The sequence below is a fragment of the Chiloscyllium plagiosum genome, unplaced genomic scaffold (assembly GCF_037043375.1).
Source record: "Chiloscyllium plagiosum isolate Xiang-an unplaced genomic scaffold, Cpla_swu_hap1 HiC_scaffold_18, whole genome shotgun sequence".
Taxonomy (NCBI): Eukaryota; Metazoa; Chordata; class Chondrichthyes; order Orectolobiformes; family Hemiscylliidae; genus Chiloscyllium; species Chiloscyllium plagiosum.
In genome coordinates this window covers 27,399,835-27,425,598 of record NW_028270156.1, presented here as the reverse complement: position 1 = coordinate 27,425,598, position 25,764 = coordinate 27,399,835, and the positions used below count along the sequence as shown (strand labels likewise).

Sequence of the window (25,764 nt, the reverse complement as noted above, 5' to 3'; positions counted from 1 at the left end):
GGACAGAAAGGGAACCAGCAGGCAGTGCAGGGATCCCCACATTAACAAGTACACTATTTGGGGAGATGACTTTCTAGGGGGTAAGCAATGGGGTACAGATCTCTCTTCCAGTTGCTCAGAAGTGAAGGGGGAAGAGGAGCAGAGCATTAGTCATTGGGGTCTCCATAGTTAGGGGGACAGATAGGAGGTTCTGTGGAACAAGAGAGATTCACAGTTGGCATGTTGCCTCCCAGGTGCCAGGGTTCGTGATGTCTGATCATGGTTTTGGGATCCTTGGGGGGGGGGGGGGGCGGGGGAGGGTGTTGGAGTAGCCCCAAGTCATGGTTCACATAGGCAGCAATGATAGAGGTAGGAAGAGAGATGGGGATTCAAGGCAGGAATTCAGGGAGCTCGGGTGGAAGCTTAGAGCTAGAACAAACAGAGTTGTTATCTCTGGTTTGTTGCCCTTGCCACATGCTAGCAAGGCAAGGAATAGGGAGAGAGAGGAGTTGAACATGTAGCTACAGGAATTTCAGGAGGAAGAGTTTTGGATTCCTGGATAATTGGGGCTCTTTCTGGGGTAAGTGGGACCTCTACAAACAGGATGGTCTTCACCTGAACCAGAGGGGTACCAATATCCTTGGGGAAAATTTGCTAATGCTCTTTGGGTGGGTTTAAACTCATTCAGCAGGGGGATGGAATCAAAATTGTAGTTTGAGTATATGGGAGAACTAAGATTTCAAGATTGCAAGAAGGCACCGACAAGCAAGAAGTTGGTTTGAAATGTGTCTACTTCAATACCAGGAGCATCCGGAATAAGGTGGGTGAACCTGCAGCATGGGTTGGTACCTGGGATTTTGATATTGTGGCCATTTTAGAGACATGGATAGAGCAGGGACAGGAATAGTTATTGCAGGTTCTGGGATTTAGATGTTTCAGTAAGAATAGAGAAAATGGTAAAAGATGGGGTGCTGTGGCATTGTTAGTCAAGGATTGTATTATGGTTGCATAAAGGATGTTTGAGGACTCATCTACTGAGGTTATATGGGCTGAGGTTAGAATAAGGAAAGGAGACGTTACCCTGTTTCTATTGACCTCCAAATAGTTCCAGAGATGTAGAGGATCAGATAGCAAAGATGATCCTCAATAGGAGAGAGAGTGACAGGGTAATTGTTTTGGGGACCTTTAACTTCCCAAATATTGACTGGGAATATTATTGTTCAAGTACTTTAGATGGGTCAGTTTTTGTCCAATGTGTGCAGGAGGGTTTCTTGATACAGGATGTCGACAGGCCAACAAAGAGCAAGGCCACATTAGATTTGGTACTGGGTAATGAACCCAGCCAGGTATTAGATTTGGAGGTAGGTGCGTATTTCAGTAAGAGTGACCACAATTTGGCTATGTTTGCTTTAGTGATGTAAAGGGATAGGTACATACCACAGGGCAAGAGTTACAACTGGGGGAAAGGCAATTACAATGCGATTAAGCAAGATTTAGGTTGCATAGGATGGAGAAGGAAACTGCAGGTTTGAAATGTGGAGCTTATTCAAGGAACAGCTACTGCAGGTCCTTGATAAGTATATACGTGTTAGGCAGGGCGAAAGTTGTCGAGCGCAGGAGCCATGGTTTACAAAGGAGGTTCAATTTCTTGTCGAGAAGAAGAAGGCTTATGTTAGGATGAAATGTGATGGCTCAGTTAGGGCACTTGAGAATTACAAATTAGCCAGGAAAGACTAGATTACTTACAGTGTGGAAACAGGCCCTTCGGCCCAACAAGTCCACACTGACCCCCAAAGAGCAACCCACCCAAATCCATTCCCCTACACCTAACACTATGGGCAATTTAGCACGGCCAATTCACCTACCCTGCACATTTTCTTCTGGACTGTGGAAGGAAACCAGAGGACCCAGCAGAAACCCACGCAGACACGGGGAGAATGTGCAAACTCCACACAGACAGTTGCCTGAGGCGGGAATTGAACCCGAGTCTCTTGCGCTGTGAGGCAGCAGTGCTGACCACTGTGCCGCCCACTAGAGAGAGAGGTAAGAAGAGCCAGAAGGTGTCATGAGAAGTAGTTGCCAGATAGGATCAAGGAAAACCCTAAGGCTTTCTACCGGTATATCAGGAATAAAAGAATGACTAGAGTAAGATTAGGGCCAATCAGGCATAGTAGTGGGAAGTGTGCATGGAGTCAGAGCAGATAGGGAAGCACCAAATGAATATTTTTCATCAATATTCACACTTGAAAAAGACAATGGGAAATGCTCATCCTGGAGTTCAGTTACTCGTGGTATACTGCAAGGATCTGTTTTGGGTCAGCTGCTGTTTGTCATTTTATGTAAGACCTGGATGAAGGCGTAGAAGGATGGGTTAGTAAATTTGCCTATGACATAAGGTAGGCAGAGTTGTGGATAGTGCTGAAGGTTGTTGTAGGTTACAAAGAGACATAGATAAGCTGTAGAGCTGGGCTGAGAGGTGACAAATGAAGTTTAATGCAGAAAAGTGTGAAATGATTCACTTTGGAAGGAGCAACAGGAATGCAGAGTACTGGGTTAATGGTAAGATTCTTCATAGTGTAGATAAGCAGAGAGATCTCAGTGTCTGGGTGCATAGATCCTTGAAAGTTGCCACCCCCCCAGGTTGATAGTGTTGTTAGCTTTTATGGTGTGTTGGCGTTTATTGGTAGAGGGATTGAGTTTCAGAACCATGAGATCATGCTGCAGCTGTACAACACTCAGGTGTGCGGCCACATTTGGAGTATTGCATCCAGTTCTGGTTACCGTATTATAGGAAGGATGTGGAAGCATCAGAAAGGGTTCAGAGGGGATTTACTAGGATGTTGCCTAGTATGGAGGGAAGATCTTCTGAGGAAAGGCTGAGGGAACTGAGGCTGTTTTTGTTAGAGAGAAAAATGTTGAGAGTGGCTTAATTGAGACATATAAGATAATCAGGGGGTTAGATATGTTGGACAGTGAGAGTCGTTTTCTTCAAATTGCGATGGCTAGCACAAGGGGACATAGCTTTAATTGAGGAATGATAGATATAGGACTGTTATCAGAGGTAGTTTCTTTACTCAGAGAGTAGAAGGGGCCTGGAACGCACTGTCTGCAACAGTAGAAGACTTGCCAAATTTAAGGGCATTTAAATAGTCGTTGGATAGGCATATGGACAAGGATGGAATGAACTAGCAAAAGTGAGGACTGCAGATGCTCTATTCCTGATGAAGGGCTTTTGCCCAAAATGTCGATTTTCCTGCTCCTCAGATGCTGCCTGACCTATTGTGCTTTTCCAGCACCACTCTGATCTAACCATATGGATAAGGATGGAGTAGTGTAGGTTAGATGGGCTTCAGATTAATTCCACAGTTCAGTGCAACATCGAGGGCTGAAGGGCCTGTACTGTGCTGTAATGTTCTATATTCTATGTTCTAACATTTTGGCAATAATACTGAAGATTTGTGCTTCAGCACTTGTCAATCCTAAGCTGTTCCAGTACAGTTACAACATTGGCATCTACCTGATAATGTGGAAAATTGCACAGGGACATCCTGTACACAGAAAGCAGGACAAATTCAACCAGGCCAATTACCGCCCCATCAGTAATGATATGCAAGCAGCACATGCTCAGCAATAACTGCACAGTGACACCAGTTTGAATTTCATCAGAACCACGCAGCTCCTGACCCCATTACAGCCTTGGTTCAAAAGAGCTGAATTCCAGAGGTGAGGTGAAAGTGACAGCCCTTGACATCAAGGTCACATTTGACCGAGTGTGGTATCAAGGAGCCCTCGCAAAGCTGGAATCAGTCGGTATTGGGGCAAACTCTCTAGCCATTAGACTCATACCTGACACATAGGAAGATGGTTGTGGTTGTTGGAGGTCAGACATCTTAGATCCAGGACGTCTTTGCAGGAATTCCTCAGGGTAGTGTCCTAGGCCCAACTAGCTTCAGCTGCTTCATCAATGACCTGTCCTCCATCATAAATGAGGATGTTTGCTGAAGATTGATACTGAACATTGCACATTTGTGACTCCTCAGATACTGAAGCAGTCTGTGTTCAAATGCAACAAGATCTGGACAATACGTAGGCTTGGGCTGACAGATAGCAAGTAACATTTGTTCCACACAAATGCCAGGCAATAATCATCTTCAATAAGAGACAATCTAATCAGCGCCCCTTGACATTCAATGGTGTTACCATTCATTGAACCTGCGCTATGAATATAGAATCATAGAATCCATACAGTGGGGAAGCAGGCTAATCATCCCATTGAGTCCACACCAATCCTCCAAAGAGCATCCAACCCAGCCTCACCCTCCTACCCTCTCCTAGTAACCCTGTATTTTCCAAGGCTAATCCATCTAGACTGTACATCCCTGGACATCTTGGGCAATTTAGCATTGCCAATCAATCTAACCTGCACATCGTTTGGATTGTGGGAGGAAACCAGAGCACACAGAGGAAATCCACGCAGACACGGGGAGAATGTGCAAACTCCACAAAGACAGTCACCTCGGACTGGAATCAAACCTAGTTCCCTGAGTTGTGAGGCAGCAGTCTTAACCACTGAGTCACTGTGCCACCCTTGGGGGTTACCATTGACCAGAAACTCAACTGGACTCCACATAAATACAGTGGTTCCAACATCAAGACAGAGGCTAGGAATACTGCAGCAAGTAAATCACCTCCTGACTCTGGAAAACCTATCCATCATCTGCAAGGCACAAGTCAGGAGTGTGATGGAATATTCGCCACTTTCTTGATCGTGTGCAGCTCCAACAACACTCAGAAAGCTTGACACCATCCAGGACAATGCAGCCTGCTTGAGTGACACCACATTCACAAACATCCACTCCCCCCACAACTGACACTCAGTAGTAGCAGTGTGTACCATCTACAAGATGCACTGCAGAAATTCACCAAAGGTCCTCAGACTTCACCTTCCAAACCCATGACCACTTCCACCCAGAAGGACAAGAATATATGATACGTGGGAACCCCACCTTCTGCAAGTTTCACTCCAAGCCATTTACCATCCTGACTTAGAAATATATCGCCGTTCCTTCACTGTCACTGGGCCAAAATCCTGGAATTCCCTCCCTCAGGGCATTATGGGTCTACCCACAGCACATAGATTACAGCAGTTCCAGGAGGTAACTCACTACCATCTTGTCGAAGGCACGGTGGCTCAGGGTAACCTAGCACTGCTGCCTCACAGCGCCAGGGACCCAGGTTCGATTCCAGCCTCCAGTGATTGTCTGTGTGATGTTTGCACATTCTCCCCATGTCTGTGTGGGTTTCCTCCAGGTGCTCCGGTTTCCTACCATAGTCCAAAGATGTGCAGGTTAGGTGAATTGGCCATGCTAAATTGCCCATAGTATTCAGGGATGTGTAGGCTAGGTGCAACAGTCAGGGGTAAATATAGGATAGGGGGAATGGGTCTGGGTGGGATACTCTTCAGAGGGTCAGTGTGGATTGTTGGGCCGAAGGGCCTGTTTCTACACTCTAGGGATTCTATGATCTATGAACTCAATATTGGAAAACAATGTTGGCCTGGCCAATGATACCCACTTCCCACAAGTTAATTTTAAAAAATGCAATCGGCGTTGGGCAACAAATGATGCCCATGTGCCATGAATCAATCATTAGTGATTTGTGAGAAAATTTGTCGCTCAGGTTAATGATATTGTGACCCCAGATGTGAACGAAAACAAAATGTCAATCAGACAGTGTAGTTACATTTGGTATGTTATTATTAACTTTTGTTTTATAAAGCAATAAGTAAACAGCATATAAATTCTTAAGAAGATAATAATTTGGAACAGAAGTCAGCAATTCAGCCTCTTGAGCCTGCTCCGTCATTTAGTACAATCATGGACTGATCTCACCTTAGCCTCAATTCCATTCCCCTGTCGGGAAAGCATTTTATAAAAATGTCATTTTACGTACTCGCACAGATGTCAGCCAAGCGCTTCATATTCCATTGTGGAAGAAGACTCAGTATGCCTTTCCTCTCCACCTTCATGCAGCCAACCCTTCCCTCATGTCCCAACCACCCACCATTGATCAACCCTTCACTCCCTCCCCATTGCTCATTTATTTTCCTCTTCTCCCATCACCCTTCCCTCCCACCTAGATTTCTCCAAAACACCCACTAAAACACCCAGTTAAGCCTCTATCTATCCCTTTGCTTCCAAAATTGAATAACTCCCACTTTTCTGCATTGAATTCCATCTGCCACTTCTCCCCTGTCTTGCTGCCAATTTATAACCTTTTGCTATCAATTGCTATCATTCTCACTGTGAGCCATATTTCCAAATGTGGTGACATCAGCAAGATTTGAAACTTTACTCTGTATTCCAAAAAACAAGCTTGAGTTTGAGTTTGATTTATCACATTGTCACATGTAACAAGACACAGTGAAAAATGTTGTTTTGCGTGCTATACAGGACCTGAGTGCACGGCCGGGGACTCTATCCAGGCCAGTCACTTTTCATGGGATGGTTGCTTTCTATAGATTAATTGTTTTCCTTCGGTGAAGTAATGCATTGATCAAAACTAAAGAGCGGCCTGAGCACTAAACCATGGTGAACATCACTGTCTAACCTCCTCAAGCCTGTAAAACAACCATGTATCTCAAAAATATCATAATAAGATAATTTATTGATTCAATTGAATGTCTATTTCTCTGGAGACATTGACCTGAAGAATCATGAATCAATCTTATCAAGCATTGTCCCATCATTAAGACCTTGGATTTCTTATAGAAAGCTCAGATTTTCAGTGGGCTGTGTTTTGACTTCCTATTCCAAAGAACTATGGTAATCCAAGTACAGAATCATCCAGCACAGAATAAAACCCTCCGGCCCATCATGTCAGTGACAGGTCTTTGAAAGACATATCCAAATAGTCATTAATTAATTAATCTTCTTAACTGCAAAATGTGTTCATGTGTGAAGTCAAACTTTACTGCAGCTACATCTTGCAGCTGAAGGCTCTTTATTACATTGGTGATCTTCACATTACTGGAAAATGTCTACCTAATATTGGATTGGCAGCCCAGGACTAAGCTAAATAAAAGCAAATGCTGGAAGCTGGGAATCAAAATAGAAACAGATAATACTGGAATTACTCAGCAGGTCTGGCAGCATCTGTGGAGACCAAGAAAGAGTTAATATATAAGGTCAATGACCTTTCATCCAAACTGGATTTTTCAATGTCTCCCATGTGTAATTACTGCATCGCATCAAGATGTCGGCTGTTTGGCCTCAGTCTACTCGTTATACTGAGACCTTGACAGTTCCACATACCCTAGGTGGAGAACTCTCAATGTTGGCATTAGGAAGTGTTAGGTGATTTAGAATCTCCAGTGGCCTGTTCAAGTGTGAACTTTGTGCAGCTCAATAAATTGAAAACAAAACCCCTATTGTCTATATATGAGTAATAGTTGATTTTAAGTACACGTTGATCCCTGACTATTTTAGCCAAAGATGCCAAACCCTTTATACTTACCACCACTTGTCACTGAAGTCAAAATTGCCCTGGAGCAAACCTACTAATTAGTAGAATCATAGAATAATGCACTGTTGAAGTCCTTTGTTCACTTCCTTGTCTCAGCAATACATGCTATCAAGGTTACCACCTCAGTGGTATGCACTGCATTCATCCATTCCCACCCACTTATATAGAAACATGATATCGTGAAGGCAGCAGTACACTTGTCCTGTTCAAACTTTATAACATTCAGACTGCAGAGCTGAAAAATAATTGGGCAGCAGCTAGAGAATTCAAGATATCGGAGAAGAACACCAAAGGTTGAAGGAGGTTCACCACACAGCTTAAGTTGGTGCCTAAGAATAAAACAGAGGAAATCCCACCACCTTGACCAGAGTTTGAAAATGAATTTTAAAAATCAGTTGCTGACTATTTCCAAAACAGAGTTTCGGTTTTTCACAGACATATCTGATTCTTCATCCTAGATAAACAGGAAAATTGAGCATTGCAGCTTTCAAAGGGAGTCCTGCATGTTGTTCCTGCTTTGTGAAAAGACTGTCTGTCTCCATGGAGGTAATGATTTATTTATAAGTAAAAATTCAGTGATAAAACTGCTTTCTGGCTCCTACTGCACTTATCTTGTGTCATGAACTGCGTGGGAAAGTGTGTTGATACTCAAGTCCACTCCAGGTCATCACAAATGTTAAAGATTTATTCAAATTACTCAAAGTCCTCAATTTCTGACTTATTCAGGTTAATAGAAAACACTGGTACTGTTTCTGCACCTAAGAAAATCCTACTATTCATTAAAAAAAGTCAAAGCTACAACTTGTCAACATTTAATTCTCCTGGCTAAAACTTTAACCTTTCTTAAACCCCCTACACATATATTTAGACAAACATAAACAAATATGGATGCTGTGGATGGTGAAGAAACAACTGGGGAAATACAGTTTGATAGCACTAGTCCACAAGATTCAATGAGATATCTCTTTTGAACTCCGAGCTTCTCATTCTTTCAGTTCTTTCAGTTCTTTACTGCAGACACAGGACAATTGACATGCTAATTGTCCAGTCTTCCCTTCACTGGTTAAAGGCAATAACTTAAAATGGGACAGAATTTATAGCTATCTTCCAGGGTTCAGTTACATCACTGCAGAGAGGAGAGACAGCCTTTCTCTGTTGCAGTCTGGGAGTTTCTGTCCCTCTTCTGTTCATGCACTGTGTCCACCTGCTCAAAAGCCAATCAGAATTGTCATCATGGATGTGTGCCTTCAAGATAGAAAAACCAGGATTCAGCCACCAGAGGGAGTTTTCACCAAATAAAGACTGACAACATCACACTAACTATGGTACTAAATTGGGATAGATAAAATGGTGAAACTTTCCAAATATCATACATAGGTAAACTACTCTAGGTTAGCAATGCAATGATTTTCTTCAGGATACCTGTGATTGTATTCTTTGACTACAAGTGTTAAGGGTGTAAGAAGTCTTTTAACTGCTGATCCATAAGAAATCTTTGCATCTTAAATTTATGTCAAAAAGCAAACTGAAACTTCATTTTTTTACTTATGTAAATGAGGTGGAGGGCTCTAGCTTGATAGGTCTTAAACCTTAAAACCTAGCTTGATAGGTCTTAAAAAGGTAAATCTGCCCCTGGCTGTTTAAGTTGGAGATCTGTACACTAATAAATGTATTGTTTCTGGTCATTCAAATGCTTTATGATGCACAGCTGTCTAATCTTCATTAAAAATGACAATTACACCAGGTTATAGTCCAACAGGTTTATTGAAAATACAAGCTTTCAGAGCACTGCTCCTTTTTCAGGTAGTTAATGGGCAGGATAGATAGGACACAATTGATATTTAAAAGATCAAAGTGTCATACAACTGATACGATGTATTCGACAAAGCTAGATGGCTATTAAGTCTAATACATCGCATTAGTTGTATGACACTGATCTTTTACTTATAAATTCAGTGTCTTAGGTAGCTTGTATTTTCAAATAGACCTGTTGGACTATAACCTAGTATTGTGTCATGTTCAACATTGTGCACCCAAGTCCAACATTGGCACCTCCACATTATAATCTTCAGTGAGGTTTCCTTTATAAGCAGTTACTGGCACTTAATATCATATTGTCACCATGGTGTAAGGTGGTAGCTGATATACTGATGATCCATCATTCTCAAGCTGTAATACTTACATTAGCTCACATAGCAAAACGCATGAGATGTAGGTCATTAGTCTGAACAGTTCAATGAACTTTTAATACAACCCCTGATATCTACATATGTACGTTACAATCACAATAACTTGCAAGCAAAATAATTCAGACGAACTGCAGCAAACTTCCTTCAGCGTGTAATGCTGCAAGAAAACTGAGCTCAGTAAAGTGGAGTCTATGAATTAGGTTACATGCTATGATACATTGACAAACTTTTGAGCATGTCCCTTAAAGGTATATTGCACATCTGTTGTGGGACACAACATAACAGGGTTGAAGAGAAGAGTCTCTGACCTGGCAATTCTGCAGTAAGGAAATAAAGTGTGGAGTTCAACCCGTCAAAAATTGTGCTTGTGTAAAAATCGACTCCTTGCTTTTTGGCAAAAACATTAGTCTTAGAAATGTAATCTATACAAATATTTGTATGGTAATCTCAGGCACATTTTTTTTCTCTTGCCAGCCTCAAAGCTACGTATGCACTGTACAAATCCAACCTACAATGTTTGTACTTGTAAGGCTGAGTATTAAGAGGGATTCAATTGTGCTTTACAGGAATAAATCCACAAAAGCTACCAATGAGCCGTGCACCTGTAATTCAGTTATGGGAATATAAAACCATAATTATCAGGTAATTTGAAATAAGCAATTTCATACATTTTCTACAGTTGTTCAATTTTTCTTTTTACTCCCACCTCAGAAAAGTATCCTATGCTTGACAAATGTACAATCTACACCACCAATCAAAGAGGTAAGGAACAGGTAAATAACAACCTTCTATATATCTTCAACTGCTCAATGAAGACAAAAATAGTACATCCTCAATTTTTCTGCTGGTATGATGTAATAGGAATAGTAATACCCATTTAGAAGAACGATACGACATACAGTACCTTAATGAGAACAACAGAATGGTATTTCCATGTCAGAGACCATGGCAGCAATAAACGTGTAGTAGTTGTATTTACATGACTGAACGCGTCAAAAATTTGTTTCATTTGAAGTACTCAGAAAATACTCAAAAGGATTTTGTTATATAGACTAGTTAATAACATACCTGATACTAATTTTCCATGCATCAGAGATTTCAATTTCAGGATCAGCTTTGCTTTATGGAGTAATTTATAACAGCAGAATTTTCACAACTGTACAGTTAATGTGGGATAAATCAGTTTCAAAAATATCAACAGACTAAAAAATAGCTCCCTTGTTCAACTCACTCTAAAATGAGGACTAAAATGAAATACAGTATTGTTGCTATTAGAAACTGGGATTTCTTTAAGACAACAGAATGGTTAGATATCCAGTGCACTTGCAGCGAATACATTAAATATTGCACCAGTAGATTAGTGAAAGGTGGTTGTTGGGGACTGCTCTTGAACGAGCAGAGAGATTTCCCCCATTTCTCATTGTTTCCAGTTTTGCTAGGGCTCTTGATTCCTTACTTGGTCAAATGCTGCCTTGATGTCAGGGCAGTCACCTTCCCCTCACCTCTACACTGTAACTGGCCATATTTAGATCAAGGTTATTATGAGATCAGGAACTATTTGGTCCTGGTGGAACCAAAAATAAGAATCAATGTGTAGATGAAATCAAAAGAATTGTGGATGCTGTGAGTCAGAAACAAAAAACAGCAGTTGCTGGAAAAGCTAAGCAGGTCTGGCAGCATTTCACAGAGTCATAGAGATGTGCAGCACAGAAACAAACCCTTCGGTCTAACCCGTCCATGCTGACTAGACATCCCAACCCAATCTAGTCCCACCTGCCAGCATCCGGGCCATATCCCTCCAAACCCTTCCTATTCATATACCAATCCAAATGCCTCTTAAATGTTGCAATTGTACCAGCGTCCACCACTTCCTCTGGCAGCTTATTTCATACACGTACTACCCTCTGTGTGAAAAAGTTGTCCCTTAGTCTCTTTTATATCTTTTCCCTCTCACCCTAAACCTATGCCCTCTAGTTCTGGACTCCCTGAACCCAGGGAAAAGACTTTGTCTATTTATCTTATCCATGCCCCTCATAATTTTGTAAACCTCTATAAGGTCACCCCTCAGCCTCCAATGCTCCAGAGAAAACAGCCCCAGCCTGTTCAACCTCTCTTTATAGCTTAAATTCTCATTTATGAAGAAAAACCAGAGTTAATGTTTCGGGTTTGGTGACTCTCCCTCAGAACTTCTGAGGAAGAGTCACCGGAACCAAAACATTAACTCTGGATTTCTCTTCACAAATGCTGCCAGACTTCCCGAGCTTTTCCAGCAACTTCTACTTTGTATCAATGAATAGATTATCCCTTTGCAAGTACTGCTAACCCTGTCTTAACTCCTGTACACTGTTCACCTTCCCTTCCTTTGTCTCCTCACTCTGGTCTGGCTTTATCTGCTCACCCCCATCATCTGAAACCCTTTTTGTGAGATTGTATCTGAAGGAGAACTTGTAAAAGCCCCACGACAAGAGCAAAGCCCACAACAGTTTGGATCCCCTTATCTAAGGAAAGATATACTGGCAATGGACGAAGTTCAAAGAAAGTATTACTGGGTTGATCCCAAGGGGTGACCTTATAGAGGCTTATAAAATCATGAGGGGCATAGATGAGGTGACTGGTCATGGTCTCTTCCTCAGGGTCGGGATTCCAAAACTAGAAGGCATAGGTTTAAGGAGAGAGGAGAAAGATTTAAAAGGGAACCTGACGGGTAACGTTTTAACATACAGTGTGGTGTATACATGGGACAAGCTACCAGAGGAAATGGGAGAAGCAGGTACAATTACACCATTTAAAAGACATTTGGACATGTATATGGGTTGAAAAGATTTAGATGGATGTGGGCCAAATGCAGGTAAAGAAGACTAGATCAGTGTAGGAAAGCTGGTCAGCATGGATGAGTTGGGCCGAAGGGCCTGTTTCTGTGCTGTATGACTCTGACTCTATTGCTTGATAGCAATTTTACATGTTGGTGGGTAGATACCAGTGTTGTAGCTATACCTGTACTCGAATACCTTGTCCAGGGCTTGGCTAGTTTACAGCACATCATCAGTACTATTGCTGGAATGTTGTCAGGGTCCATAGCCCTTTGCATTATCCAATGCCTTCAGCCATTTCTTGATATCCCTTGGAATAAATTAATTTGGTTGAAAACTGGTATCTGCGTGACTGGGGCCTCCAGAGGAGGCCACAACAGAACAACCACTCAGCACTTCTGGCTGAAGATGGATGTAAATACTTTAGTCTTGTCTTTTGCACTGACATTCTGCCCTTCCCCATATTTGTGAAGCCTCCACCTCCTCTTGGTTGTTTATTTATTTACCATCTTAACGAAATGTGCAAGGGCTACAAAGCTAAGATCTGCTCTGTTAGTTGTGGGATCAATTAACCCAATCTGTTGCATGCTGCTTCCACTGTCTGGCATGCTAGTGGTCCTGTTGTACCTTCACCAGTTTAACATCTCATATTTGGGTATGTCTCATGCTACTCCCGGCATGTGCTTCTGCATTTTTCTTTGAACTAGTTTGATCTCCTGGCATAATGGTCGTGGTAGAGTAGAGGATATGCCAGGTCATGTGGTTATAGATGGTGGTTAAATAAAATTCTACTGCTGATGGCCTACATCATGGATGCTCAGTTTTGAGTTACTCAATCAGTTTCAGGGCTATCCTATTTCGCATGGTGATGGTACTATGTATCACAATGGAGGGTTTCCTCAGTATGAAAACAGGACTTTGTCTCCACAAGGATTGTGCAGTGGCGTCTCTTACCAACACTGTCATGGATGGACTCAATTGTGATAAGTAAGTTGGTAAGGTCAAGGTCACATAGATTTTTCCTTTTTGTTGGTTCCCTCACCACCTGCCACAGACTCAGTCTAGCATCTATATCCTTTAGGACTTGACAGCTGTATCAGTAGTTGTGCTACCAAGTCACTCTTGTGATGGACTTTGAGGTCCCCTGCCCTTCAGTTCCCTACTAATATTATTTAATGAAACAGATTTCAGAAAACTATCTTCTCTTTCAATATATTTGTGTCATTAACTGAAATGAGCTTGGCATCATTTTAAAGAAAAGCCCTGTAAATGCTTATAATCAGAGATAAATGTAGAAGTTAAGCAATGAATATGACCAGAAAACAGACAAGTTTGTGTTTGATGTTCTTTGTCAGAGCTATAATGTCATTGCGAAATCAAAACTGAACTTCATTTGTCTGAATTTTCAGATTGTATCTCTTTCCTTTTTCTGGCTAAGCACTGTAACTTTTTCTGAAACAAATTGTTGCCCATGTAATTGGTTAGACTTTTGACCCAAATAGGACATTTGCATAGGAACAAAAATTATTGGAGAGACTCAGCAGGTCTTTCAGGGGAGAAAGCAACATTTTAGGTCCAGTGACCCTTCTTCAGAATGTGCAGAGATTTCCAGCATCTGTAGTTCTTCATTTTACTTTTAGGTCACTTCCATGTGCTTACTAACAATGATAAAAATCACACAACACCAGGTTATAGTCCAACAGGTTTATTTGGAAGCACTAGCTTTCAGAGCGCTGGTCTTTCATCAGGTGGTTGTCAACCTGATGGCAGTGCTCCCAAATAAACCTGTTGGACTATAACCTGGTGTTGTGTGATTTTTGACTTTGACCACCCCAGTCCAACACTGGCACTCCCAAATCATGGCTTACAAACAATACCAAACCTTTTGAACCAGCAGAGAAGCAAGTAAGAATGCCCTGATGTTTTTATGGGGGTAATTGTTGAGGAAAGGAGTCTTCCTGGCATTCTAGGTGATATGTCTCCACCATCATCATCACTAGAACAGAGATTTTCTTGTTTCTGTGTGGGGTGTTTTGCTGTGTCTAAGTTGGCTGCTATGTTTTAACCATAACTATAAAGTCATTATATAAACATTTAATAGATTTTCCTAAATTGCTTCACTGGGCTATAATTAAACAAACAATATGACACAGAGTAAAGGATACATGAGGACAGGTGACTAAAGGTTTTCCAAATAGTTAGGAGCATCTTAACTAGGGAGCTAGAGGTAGGGAGCAAGTGAAGGTTTATGAAGGGAGCATTGAAGCCTTGCCTCAGTTGTATCAAAGTTTGGTTAGATCACTTGGATAGTACTGTGTGCAGTCTTGGTGGTCTTATCTCAGGAAAGATGTTATTTTCATAGAGAGAGTGTAGTAAAGGTTCACCAGACTTTTTCCTGAGATGAGAGTGAGCACAATTTAATCATGAGTGGGATGCCAATTAGGTCTAAGATGGGAAATTATTTTACTGAGCAATTTATTAGGCTTTGGAATTCTCTACCAGAGAGCTGTGGAGGTTCACTCTTTAAGCATGTTTAAGGTACAATTGATTAATTTCTGATTACCAGTTGCTCTCAGGGGTATGTGAATGAAGCAAGTAAAAGCCATTGATTTATTTGATCAGCCTTGAAAATATTGAATTTACGGAGTTAGCCTCTGGGTGGCTGAAGGGATGGTGCTGCATAGTGGGATGAAGGAAATTGGCAATATGTGAGAGAGCACTAGAATTGGAGAAGTGTAGAAATTCAAGATTTTTAGACTAGAGATGTTTACTGCAGTAGGGCAAGACAAATGCACGGAGAGATATTTAAAGTTGAGATATTGGTTTACAAGGATGTTATGATGTGGAGGTGCCATTGTTGGACTGGGGTGGACAAAGTTAAAAATCACACAATACCAAGTTATAATCCAACAGGTTTATTTGGAAGCACTAGTTTTCAGAATACTGTTCCTTCATCAGATAACTAGTGGGACAGAATCATAAGACACAGAATTTATAGCAAAAGATTTATAGCAAGGATATTACCAGGGTTGAAGGATTTGAGCTGTAGGGAGAGGCTCAATAGAATAGGGCTGTTTTCCCCAGAGCATCAGAGGTTGAGGGGTGACCTTATAGTGGTTTATAAAATCATGAGGGGCATGGATAGGGTAAAAAGACAAAATCTTTTCCCAAGAGTGGGGATTCCAAAACTAGAGGGGATAGGTTTAGGGTGAGAAGGGAAAAATTTGAAAGGGACCTAAGGGGCAACTTTTTCAAGCAGAAGGTTATGCATGTATGGAATGAGCTGCCAGAGAAAGTGGTGGAGGCAGGTACAATTGCAACATTTAAAAGTCATCTGGATGGGTATATGAATACAAAGGGTTTAGAAGGATCTGGGCCAAGGGCTGGCAAATGGGACTAAATTAGGTTAGGATATCTGGTCAGCATGGACGAGTTGGACAGAATGGTCTGTTTCTGTGCTGTACATCTCTATGACTCTATGGTGGATAAAGAATTAATGTAAGTCAGTAAGTTCAAGAATATTGGGTGATTCATGATATGGGCTTCTGATTCAACATTACAGCAGATCGCTCCATGTGCAGCTCATTATCTGTGTAGAAGTTTTAGTCATCCCTGAGATTGAATGATTCTGCTTGAACTGAACACAGCTGACCGATTTCTCAGTATTTCTAAGAGGTTTGCTAATAATAGAAATAGGTGTATTCATTATTCGCACCAGTTTATACTGTCTCCAAGCCAACTTTTCAATTCTTTACTGTATCTTGCATTTGTTTGAAGAAGCAGTTTATTGTTCCACAGTAGGTAAGTCCATGCTTCATCCATTCATAAGCTATTTAGATTCACACATGCAGTTCATGGGTTGCATATTAATTTGTAAATGTTTCTCATGCAGATTCTAAAAGTTATTTTACGTTCATAGTCCACTATTGAGGCAATAGTCCCTTCCTCACGTAATGACAGTGATTAAACTTCAAAAGTATTTCCAATTGCAGCAAAGTGCTTTTGGACATTATGGATGGAGTTAGAGAATTGTAAACCTTTCTTTCCTTACAAACCTCCCAGCCCACAATATTCAAACATGATAAACAAACAACTAAAATGCTGTGGTTCTGTTCGCCGAGCTGCAAGTTTTTGTTGCAAACGTTTCGTCCCCTGTCTAGGTGACATCCTCAGTGCTTGGGAGCCTCCTGTGAAGCGCTTCTGTGGTGTTTCCTCCGGCATTTATAGTGGCCGGAGGAAACAACTAAAATATTTGTGTATAAATAGACATGCATTGGAATCTGCATTTGCTATCTCAGGAATCTCAAGTTTTTTTTAAAAAAAATCCACACCACTGACTCTCCCCATCTCACTCCTGAGGCCCCAACATCCTCTGGGTGTCAGATACCCCCCAGGAGCCAGCAATACTTTACTGGCTTCTGGGGTCAGATAATGGGTTGAGAACTGAGATCAGAAAATTGAAGCAAAGCTCATGTGAAATTAACTTATATTTCAGAATCAAGTTATTTCAGTTTGCTGGTCTCTGCAACAATTTCTGTAAGGTTGGGCAGGAACAGCAAACAAGTCGGAGAAAATTTTTTTCTACTCATGGCAGAATATCTCTGAAGTGACTACAAAATGCATTTGCACTAAACAAATCCAGTGTCCTGAATATGGGTAATTTCACATGTTTGCAGCTATTTTTCATGTTGGAAACTTCAGGTGCTTCACATGGAGAGGTGGGATACTTTAACATTTTAAGTATGGATACCACTGTGTAATTCAGAGTCTGCTTCATTATTAGTAACTATGGCATAAATTCTGAAATGAGTCAGGAAACTCCAAAGAGTGACCCACCCAGACCCATTCCCCTACATTCACCCCTGACTAATGCACCTAACACTATGGGTAGTTTAGCATGGCCAATTCACCTAGCCGGCACATCTTTGGACTGTGGGAGGAAACCAAAGCACCTAGAGGAAACCCACGCAGACACTTGGAGAATGTGCAAACTCCACACACACTGTTGCCCGAGGCGGGAATTGAACCCGTAAGGAGAACTGCTTTCTCCCCAGAATGAGTATAGGAGTAGGGAAATCATGTTAAAGCTGTACAGGACATTGGTTGAGCCACTTTTGGAACACTGTGTTTAATCCTGGTCTCCCTACTATAGGAAAGGTGTTGTTAAACTTGAAAGGGTGCAGAAATATTTACATGGTTATTGTCAGGGTTGAAGGTTTTGAACTATAAAAAGGTGTTGAAAAGGCTGGGGCTGTTTTCCTGCACTGTTGGAGGCCAAACGGTGACCTTACAGAGGCTAATAAAATCATGAGGGGCATGGATAGAGTGAATAGCCAAAATCTTGTCCCTGGGGTGGGGGGAGTCCAAACTAGAGGGCATAGGTTTAAGGTGAAAGGGGAAAGATTTAAAGGGACCTACAGGGCAATTTTCACGCAGAGGTTGCCGCCTGTATGGAATGAGCTGCAAGAGGAAGTGGTGGAGGCTAGTACAATTACAGCATTCAAAGGTCATCTGGATGGGTGTTTGAATAGGAAGGGTTTCGAGGAATATGGGCCAAATGCTGGCAATTGGAACTAGATTAATTTAAGATATTGTTCAATATGGACAAGTTGGCCCAAAGGTCTGTTTCTGAGCTATAAAACTTTATGACTCTAAATTGCTTATTCAGCTCAGTTTGTGGGCACAGAGCAGGACTATACTTTATGTTATTCTGTATATCGCCCCAGAATTATGTTAGTTTTTCCTTTAAAAACTATTGTAATTATGTGCCTGGTGTCACTCCCAGGGGCTTTCTGGATTTTTATGTCAAAATTCACTTGCATGCACTCTTTCACTATGTTCCCCAGTGTTTGGGCATTGAGTAATATACTGCATGTCTGAAAAGGTCAAATTTCATTTGTTTTGCATTTTCTTATATTACCAATAACCCTCTTACAAATCTATTGCTGCATCCCCTTTCTCCACTGTTCTACCTCTTCTTGGATCTCTAGTCAATGTGACCGTTCTATAAATGGATCTGACAGGGGTTCTACACTTTGTTTCTTTGCATTCTGCTTTGTAACAAAATTCTTATCCAGACCTTTGTTATACCCTATGGTCTAATGATTTATAGTTTTGTTGGAAATTTCTCATTTGGAAACTCGCCAACCATCCTCTGAGAAATAGTCCAAACTATTCAATGTGCCATTATCCCAATTACTGCCAAAAAGGATCAAAGAAATAATAGGAAATATCTTCCCCTTTTTAATCCATGGAAGTTTGTTTCTTACCAAGTTATTTCCAGCTGTACCTTTTTTATTTGTGTCCATTTTACTTGATTGTTTGCTGTGCTCATGCTGCTTAGCTCTTCTGATGGTTTAGAGCACCACCCAGTGTAACACAGGAGTATACAGGCCCAAATGCAGTTTATATTTTAATCTGACTTTGCTGGCTTGACAGCAGAAGTATTACAATTGTTCTCACTTATCAGGAAATTATGCTCCAACTATATTATCTAGTGCTCTGGCTAGACCACATTCTGAACACTGAGTTCAATAGAGGTCACCTAACCTCAGGAAGGAGATGATCGGAACATAGCACGGATTCAACAAGATCATGTCAAGATGGGTTAAACTAGAAGGACAGGGTTGCCTAGATTAGAATTGTCTGCCTTTGAGTCTGGAACATTAAGAGGTAATCAAATTGAGATGTTTAAGATGATTGCAGTTAATAGAGTAGATAAACTATTTCAATGAATAACGAAGCACCGAGAAAAGGAGGTATAACCTTAAAATGAGAGCTAGTCCATCAAGAAGACTTCCTGTTCAAGACCCATTTGTTCTCAAGGTGCATCATAACACGGTTGAACAGTTTGATTAAACATATCTAAGCTAGACCATTTAAGAATGTTGTCAGAAAGGATGTCTTCACACATAGCATGATGGAAATCTGAAGCTATTTCCCCCTAAAAGACGTGGAACTGAGGGATCAATAAAAATTTTAGAATCTGGGTTTGATGATTTGTTTTACATAGGACTATAGTGAACTGGGATTAGTAAATTGAGTTAAAATACACCATGATCAAACCTAAAATTGGGCCATGATCTAATTGATTGGCAGAAAAGTCTTGTGGAATTAAATAGTCTCCTGATATCCAATATTTACTATGCTAGATAGGGGCAAAAATGATCAGAGTCCCTGCTCTTGATTACAATTCTGTAAAAGCAGCAAAATACAAGAAAAGCAGGAAAATGCAAATGTGTGCAAGTCTGGGGTTGGATTCAATTCCCTCATAAGCATTAGTCTCCACCACTAATGACCAAAATAACAAATAAAAAATGGCCACTTAGTTAATTCAGAGTTACCATAGTGTCTGGCTGCAATATTAAATTGTGTAGAAGTGAAACATTATGAAAATCACAATTGCTTGTTTGTAGCGAAAGTAGACTTCTCATGAAGTGGTTTGAAACATGTATGAATTAAATAAAAAGATGACCATTCACACAAAGGGAAGAAACAACCCAGGGGTGGCATGGTTTAGATTGCATGAAGAAGCAGAAAAACATCCTGGGTAAGGGAGGTTTATAATCGAGAATGAGGACTATCGCTGCAAAGCCAGCTTGAAAATGGAGATTTGAGCCTTTTTTGTGTCAGTCATCACAGTGGGAGAGTGTTCAGTAAGGCTGGCCAGGATTGTGCACAGTATCTGCAATGAATGTGTTCACTGTAGCAACTGCAAATTACAAGTGCCTTCTCACCATTTTCTTATGCCCCAAGAAACACGGAGCCTAAGATGTCTGTAAATGAGACTGACAATCAGTAAGTGTGCTCCTAAAAAAAATCAAAAACAACACACAATTAGACATGAACATACTAATTGACTTAAATGAGGCAAGTCTGAAAATGTTGCAATGTTTCCTTTTTCAGATTTGAGGTAGGACACACTAGAAAGAATTGTAACTGTCATGCTATGTTTAAACTGCAGCGAGTATCAGACTAGGAGAGAGCTTGGCTTATATATGGCTGTGTGCGATGGTGGCATATTTTTCCCATCAGTTCGATTTTACACGCTTCTACAATGTGGGTGGCGGTGTCTATGTTGTCAACATACTTGAATTAATTGTGTTTTAGTTTAAAGTCTGCCAAAAAAGTCCAAAAAGCCTCCTGGGCAGTCTCTATGTCGAGGGCAAGTTGATGGACTATTGAAAAGTATATGGGATTCTCGGTTTTGAAAATATAGTAATACTGTACAAAGGCTGAACCTTTATAGAACAGTGGTTTGATCAGAGCTAGAGCACTACCTCCGATTCTGGGCACATGCTTTAGCAAAAAGTAGAAAGACTTGCATTTACCTAGCACTTCTGACAACCACAGGACATCTCAAAATGCTTTACAGCCAATGAAATACTTCTGAATTGTAGTCACTGTTGCAATTAGAGAAACGTGGCACCAGTTTACATACAGCAAATTCACACAACAGCAATGTGATAACCAATATGAATCCTGTGCAAAGTTCATTTGGAATATATATTATTCACGACATCAGATAATCCCCTTATTCTTTAAATCAGTGGCTGAAAAGCTTTTACATGCACCTGAGAATGCAGTTGGGTTCTTGGTTTAATATCTCATCCAAAAGGCAGCAGTTTTGACATTACTGCTCTTCCTGGGTACTGCACTGGAATGTTGGCCTTGATTTTTGTACTTAAGTTCTGGAGTGAGATTCGAACCCAGAATTTTGTGACTCAGAGGTAAGATATAGCAGTAAATAAGAATAACAAAACCTTAAAGAGGATGCAGAGGATTTACAAATAGGGTACTATGGATACGAGATTTCAGTTACATGGTGGGGAGAGGCTGGGATTGTTTGTTTTTTAACAGACAAGGTTGAACTGAGGTTTAATACATTATGTTTACAACTCCCTATGGTTTTGATGAAGTATGTTTTCATTGATTTTGATAGACATGGAAAAACAGTCTGTATTGGTGGGAGGAGGGTCAGTATCCAGAGAGGACATATCATAGATGATTGGCAAAAGGATAAGAGGGAAATGAGGAAATAGCACAAAGTGATTTTTTAGCATTTGAAATGCACAATCTAGAGGGTGAGGGAAGCAAATTCATTGTAACCTTTACAAAGAAATAAGATCAATATTTGAAAGGAACATATTTGCAAGCAGAGGGAAAGAGCAAGAGAGTGGGGCTAATTGTATAGTTCATACCCGTCAAGACACAATGGTCTCCTTTCTGTTGATTTATTCCAAGTTTGTAGCAAAATTAGTATTACATCCATGCAGTGCTAAATCAACAAAGTGTAACACTCCACCTTCACATGCTTTCATTCCCTGACTAAACGTACAGAAAATTTTAGGTTTGTTGCAGAGACCAAGAATTCTCTGGAACAAATGATTTTTTTTTAAATTTAAAAGTACCCTCACACTGCAATCAATTAGCTTGTGCAGAATATTATTGCTTTACAGATCAATCAATAATTTCTACTCTTGAGCGAGAATAATACTAACTTCAAGTGCTCAGAGATTTTAACAGTCCTAAATTGAATGTTTACCAGAGACCATGTGCCACTATTGCTGGCAGATAATATACCTTGATAGTGTGTTATTATCTAGACAGCGTACTGTAAGTAATCAGAAACAGATGACTGTTCCTATCACTTTAAGGATTTTTCAAGCTTTTTTGTTCCATTTCAAATAATTTTAATCCATTTTCAAAACATGCTAATAAATACATTTTCAGTGGATGTAGTATTTGTTCTTACAGTGCAGCAGCCTAATGTAAGAATGTGGATCATTTAGTGAAAGTGGAAAGATGAAATCTTCAGAACTTCAACATGTACATTGTTTGTGCTGAACTCTCAATAGGAACTGCTTTCACACTGTTATTCAGTGACTGTGACTGAAGTGAAAAAGCTATTTTGTGGTCTTACGTTTTCTTGAGCATGTTTGTGATATCTGGTCCTGTAACTGTTAATATCCTGGACTTGTCTCTCTCCCCATTCTTCAGAACCTTTATTCTCACAGGTGTGTATCCAGCGTGATTTCTCTGAGATGGTTTTAGCAGCGGCGGAGCATTGGGGAGAAGGGACCCCTCAATTGGCCAATCATATTCCTAGTTTTAACAAGTTAAAAAGTAATATTAATGCCTTTTCATTGACATTTTCATTCAGCAACAGTATGTTGCCACAGACCTCAGCAAAAGTCACTCACAAAGTTCTTGCGATCTCTGTCATATTGATTTAATTGTTTTTTCCCAAATTTAGTTTAGTTCAGGTATCAAATCATAGAATCCCTATAGTGTGGAAACAGGCCCTTTGGCCCAACAAGTCCACACTGACCCTCTGAAGAGTGACCCACCCAGACATACCACCCCCATCCTATTACTCTACATTTACACCTGACTAATGCACCTAACCTACACATCCCTGAACACTGTGGGCAATTTAACATGGCCAATTCACCTAATCGGCACCTTTGGATTCTGGGAGGAAATTCACGCAGACATGGGGAGAATGTGCAAACTCCACACAGACAGTCACCCGAGGTTGGAATCGAACCTGCGTCCCTGGTGCTTATGAGGCAGCAGTGCTAACCACTGAGCCACCATGCCGCATACAGGTGTGGTGATAATATCAAACAAGCTGATCAGCCAATCATATTGGAGTATTCTTACTGACAGCACATAAGGAAGTTAAACAATCGATTGAGTCTTAACAATTTAATCATTTTACAGAGTACAAATAAAGAATGAACCATGCGCATAGGATTAAGATACAAGCCTATTTATCTTAAATTTTTAAAACATATAAATTTTGGACTTCAAACATCTATAGGATTTTAAATTAATCAAATAATGTGACATTCCACAAATATTAAGCTTTCCTAGCCAGAGAGATTCTTCATCAGTATGAAATAATATATTATTAAAAACATAATTGTGTCACTTTTAACTCAATTTAGCATTAATAAAATTTTTTGAATACTATCACTGCACCTACGAAAGTATAAGTTCACATCAATTTAAATGGTGTCTAAAATTTTGATCTACAACAAGATGAACAGTGCAATGGGTGATCACTGCAAACAATGTTTGTATTTCTATGCATAACTGTGGATCTACCGGTATCAAAGATTATTGTCAGCTTCACTGAATTACAGCAAACCCTGACAGATGAATTATTATTACAACTGTGAATCTGGATTTCAACAGCTTCCTCATTTCCCCCTCTCCCACATTATCCCAGTCCCAAGCCTCCAACTCAGCACCACAGCTCCTGACCAGTCCATCACTGCCCCGCGACCTATCACCTTCTCCCTCACCTTCATCCACTATCGCTTTCCCAACAGCCTCCCCCCAACCCCACCCCTCCTCCCATTTACCTGTCAGCCCCGACCCACAAGCCTCATTCCCGATGAAGGCCTTATGCCCGAAATGTCGATTTGCCCGCTCCTCGGATGCTGCCTGGCCTGCTGTACCTTTCCAGCACAACACTCTCAACTGTGAATCTGGGCGAACTTTGATTTAGCTGCAAATCCTATATAATGTGTTTTTTTTTAAATCTCCTCCAACAAAGCATACAATTCAGTTGACATCATCCTTATGATCCTGGTTTTGGTCTGGCCCTTTCTAACAGCACCCAGTTCCCATTCTCCTCCACCCATATCAACCCTATTTACTGTGAGAAACTGTCCAAATAGCTAAATCCAATTTACTATAGCTGCTTGTACAATCTGAATATTATTAAGTAAGTAGCATTGAGCCCTTTCCTATGGAGCAGACCTTCAACAGAATACTGAACTCCAAATTTTAGTCAGTGAGGAAGTGGAGGCAAGTGTTTTTCTGACCTTTTTACAGAAAAGAGTGGACTGTCAGCGGGAGTGTGTCACAGCAGGACCTGACAGTTGAAGTCTAGAGGTATTAATTAAATAAGGGATATAATTGTTGGGTGAGTTTCAAAGTTTATTTTAACTCTAAATTGGGTCAGTAATTTACACTAGTGACAGGGAGATATAAGTAATGCTCAAAATATTGTTGGGGAGAGGGTGGTGAAATCAATTATTCTATTCCATAATTTCCAAAAAAGGCATGGGAAAATTCTGGACAGCCAAGCATTGGCGACGTTGTCCCTGGACATAGAACAGACAGCAATGATGTTGAGGTACACCTCCAATCACAGACCGATTCTCTCCGATGCTTGCTGCTGATAGGCTGAGTGATGAACCAAGAGGAACAAATATGCGAGGGAAGTGACCTGTGATTGGATGATCAAGAAGCATAAAGTGAGAAAGTTGCCAGGGGAATGTTTGCCGGGGACCGAGAACCAGGATAGCAGGAGGAGGCAGGTCGAGATGTGAGCCATCTTTAGCTGAGGCCAGGAGCTAGGTTTCAGGAGTTGCCTTTTGCTGAGGCTGGGATGGGGAGCCAGATGGCTTTCGCGAAGGTTGAAGGGTTGGGTGCTGCCTTTAGCCAAGGCTGGGAGGTGTGTCCTTTTGATAGGGATGCTTTTTGCCAAGGTATGTATGGCCTTTTGCCATGTCTGGGAGCTCCATCTGCCACATCTGTGCATGGGAGGGCATCTGAAAAGGAGATGGGCAAGGAGAATAGGAGGACGGGGTAGGTTTGGTGGTGTGGTAACCATTGAAAGACGGCTTGGGGAAGAAGACGTGGAATGGTGGTTTTGCAATAGGGAGAGGGATGTGGCAATGTATACACAGAGAACATAGAATAGTACAGTGCAGATACAGGCTCTTCAACCCACAATGTCAGCATTGATCTTGATGCCATGTTAATCATATCTACCTGCACATTGAGTCATAGAGATGTACAGCATGGAAACAGACCCTTCAGTCCAACCCATCCATGCTGACCTGTTATCCCAACCCAATCTGGTCCCACCTGCCAGCACCCAGCCCATATCCCTCCTAACCCCTCCTATTCATATACCTATCCAAATGCCTTTTAAATATTGCAATTGTACCAGCCTCCACCACATCCTCTGGCAGCTCATTCCATACATGGATTCCATACATACATTCCATTCCATTTCACCCTCTGTGTGAAAAAGTTGCCCCTTAGGTCTCGTTTATATCTTTCCCATCTCACCCTAAACCTATGCCCTCTAGTTCTGGACTCCCCCATCCCAGGGAAAAGACTTTGTCTATTTACCCTATCCATGCACCTCATAATTTTGTAACCTCTATAAGGTCACCCCTCAGCCTCCGACACTCCAGGGAAAACAGCCCCAGCCTGCTCAGCCTCTCCCTATAGCT

At 41.1% G+C, this 25,764-nt stretch overlaps 1 protein-coding gene across 2 annotated transcripts in view; it reads right to left on the bottom strand.

Annotated features, from left to right (window-relative positions):
- Nucleotides 1–25,764, bottom strand: part of LOC122557702 (doublecortin domain-containing protein 1-like) — a 554,199-nt gene that overhangs the window by 105,217 nt on the left and 423,218 nt on the right. For both annotated transcript variants that reach the window (XR_015760126.1, XM_087996361.1), the window contains exon 21: nucleotides 22,425–22,606. Coding sequence is in view for 1 of the 2 variants with exons in the window: in XM_087996361.1 (XP_087852487.1) it covers nucleotides 22,425–22,606 (182 nt within the window). In the remaining variant the exon portion in view is untranslated. The remainder of the gene's footprint in view (nucleotides 1–22,424; nucleotides 22,607–25,764) is intronic.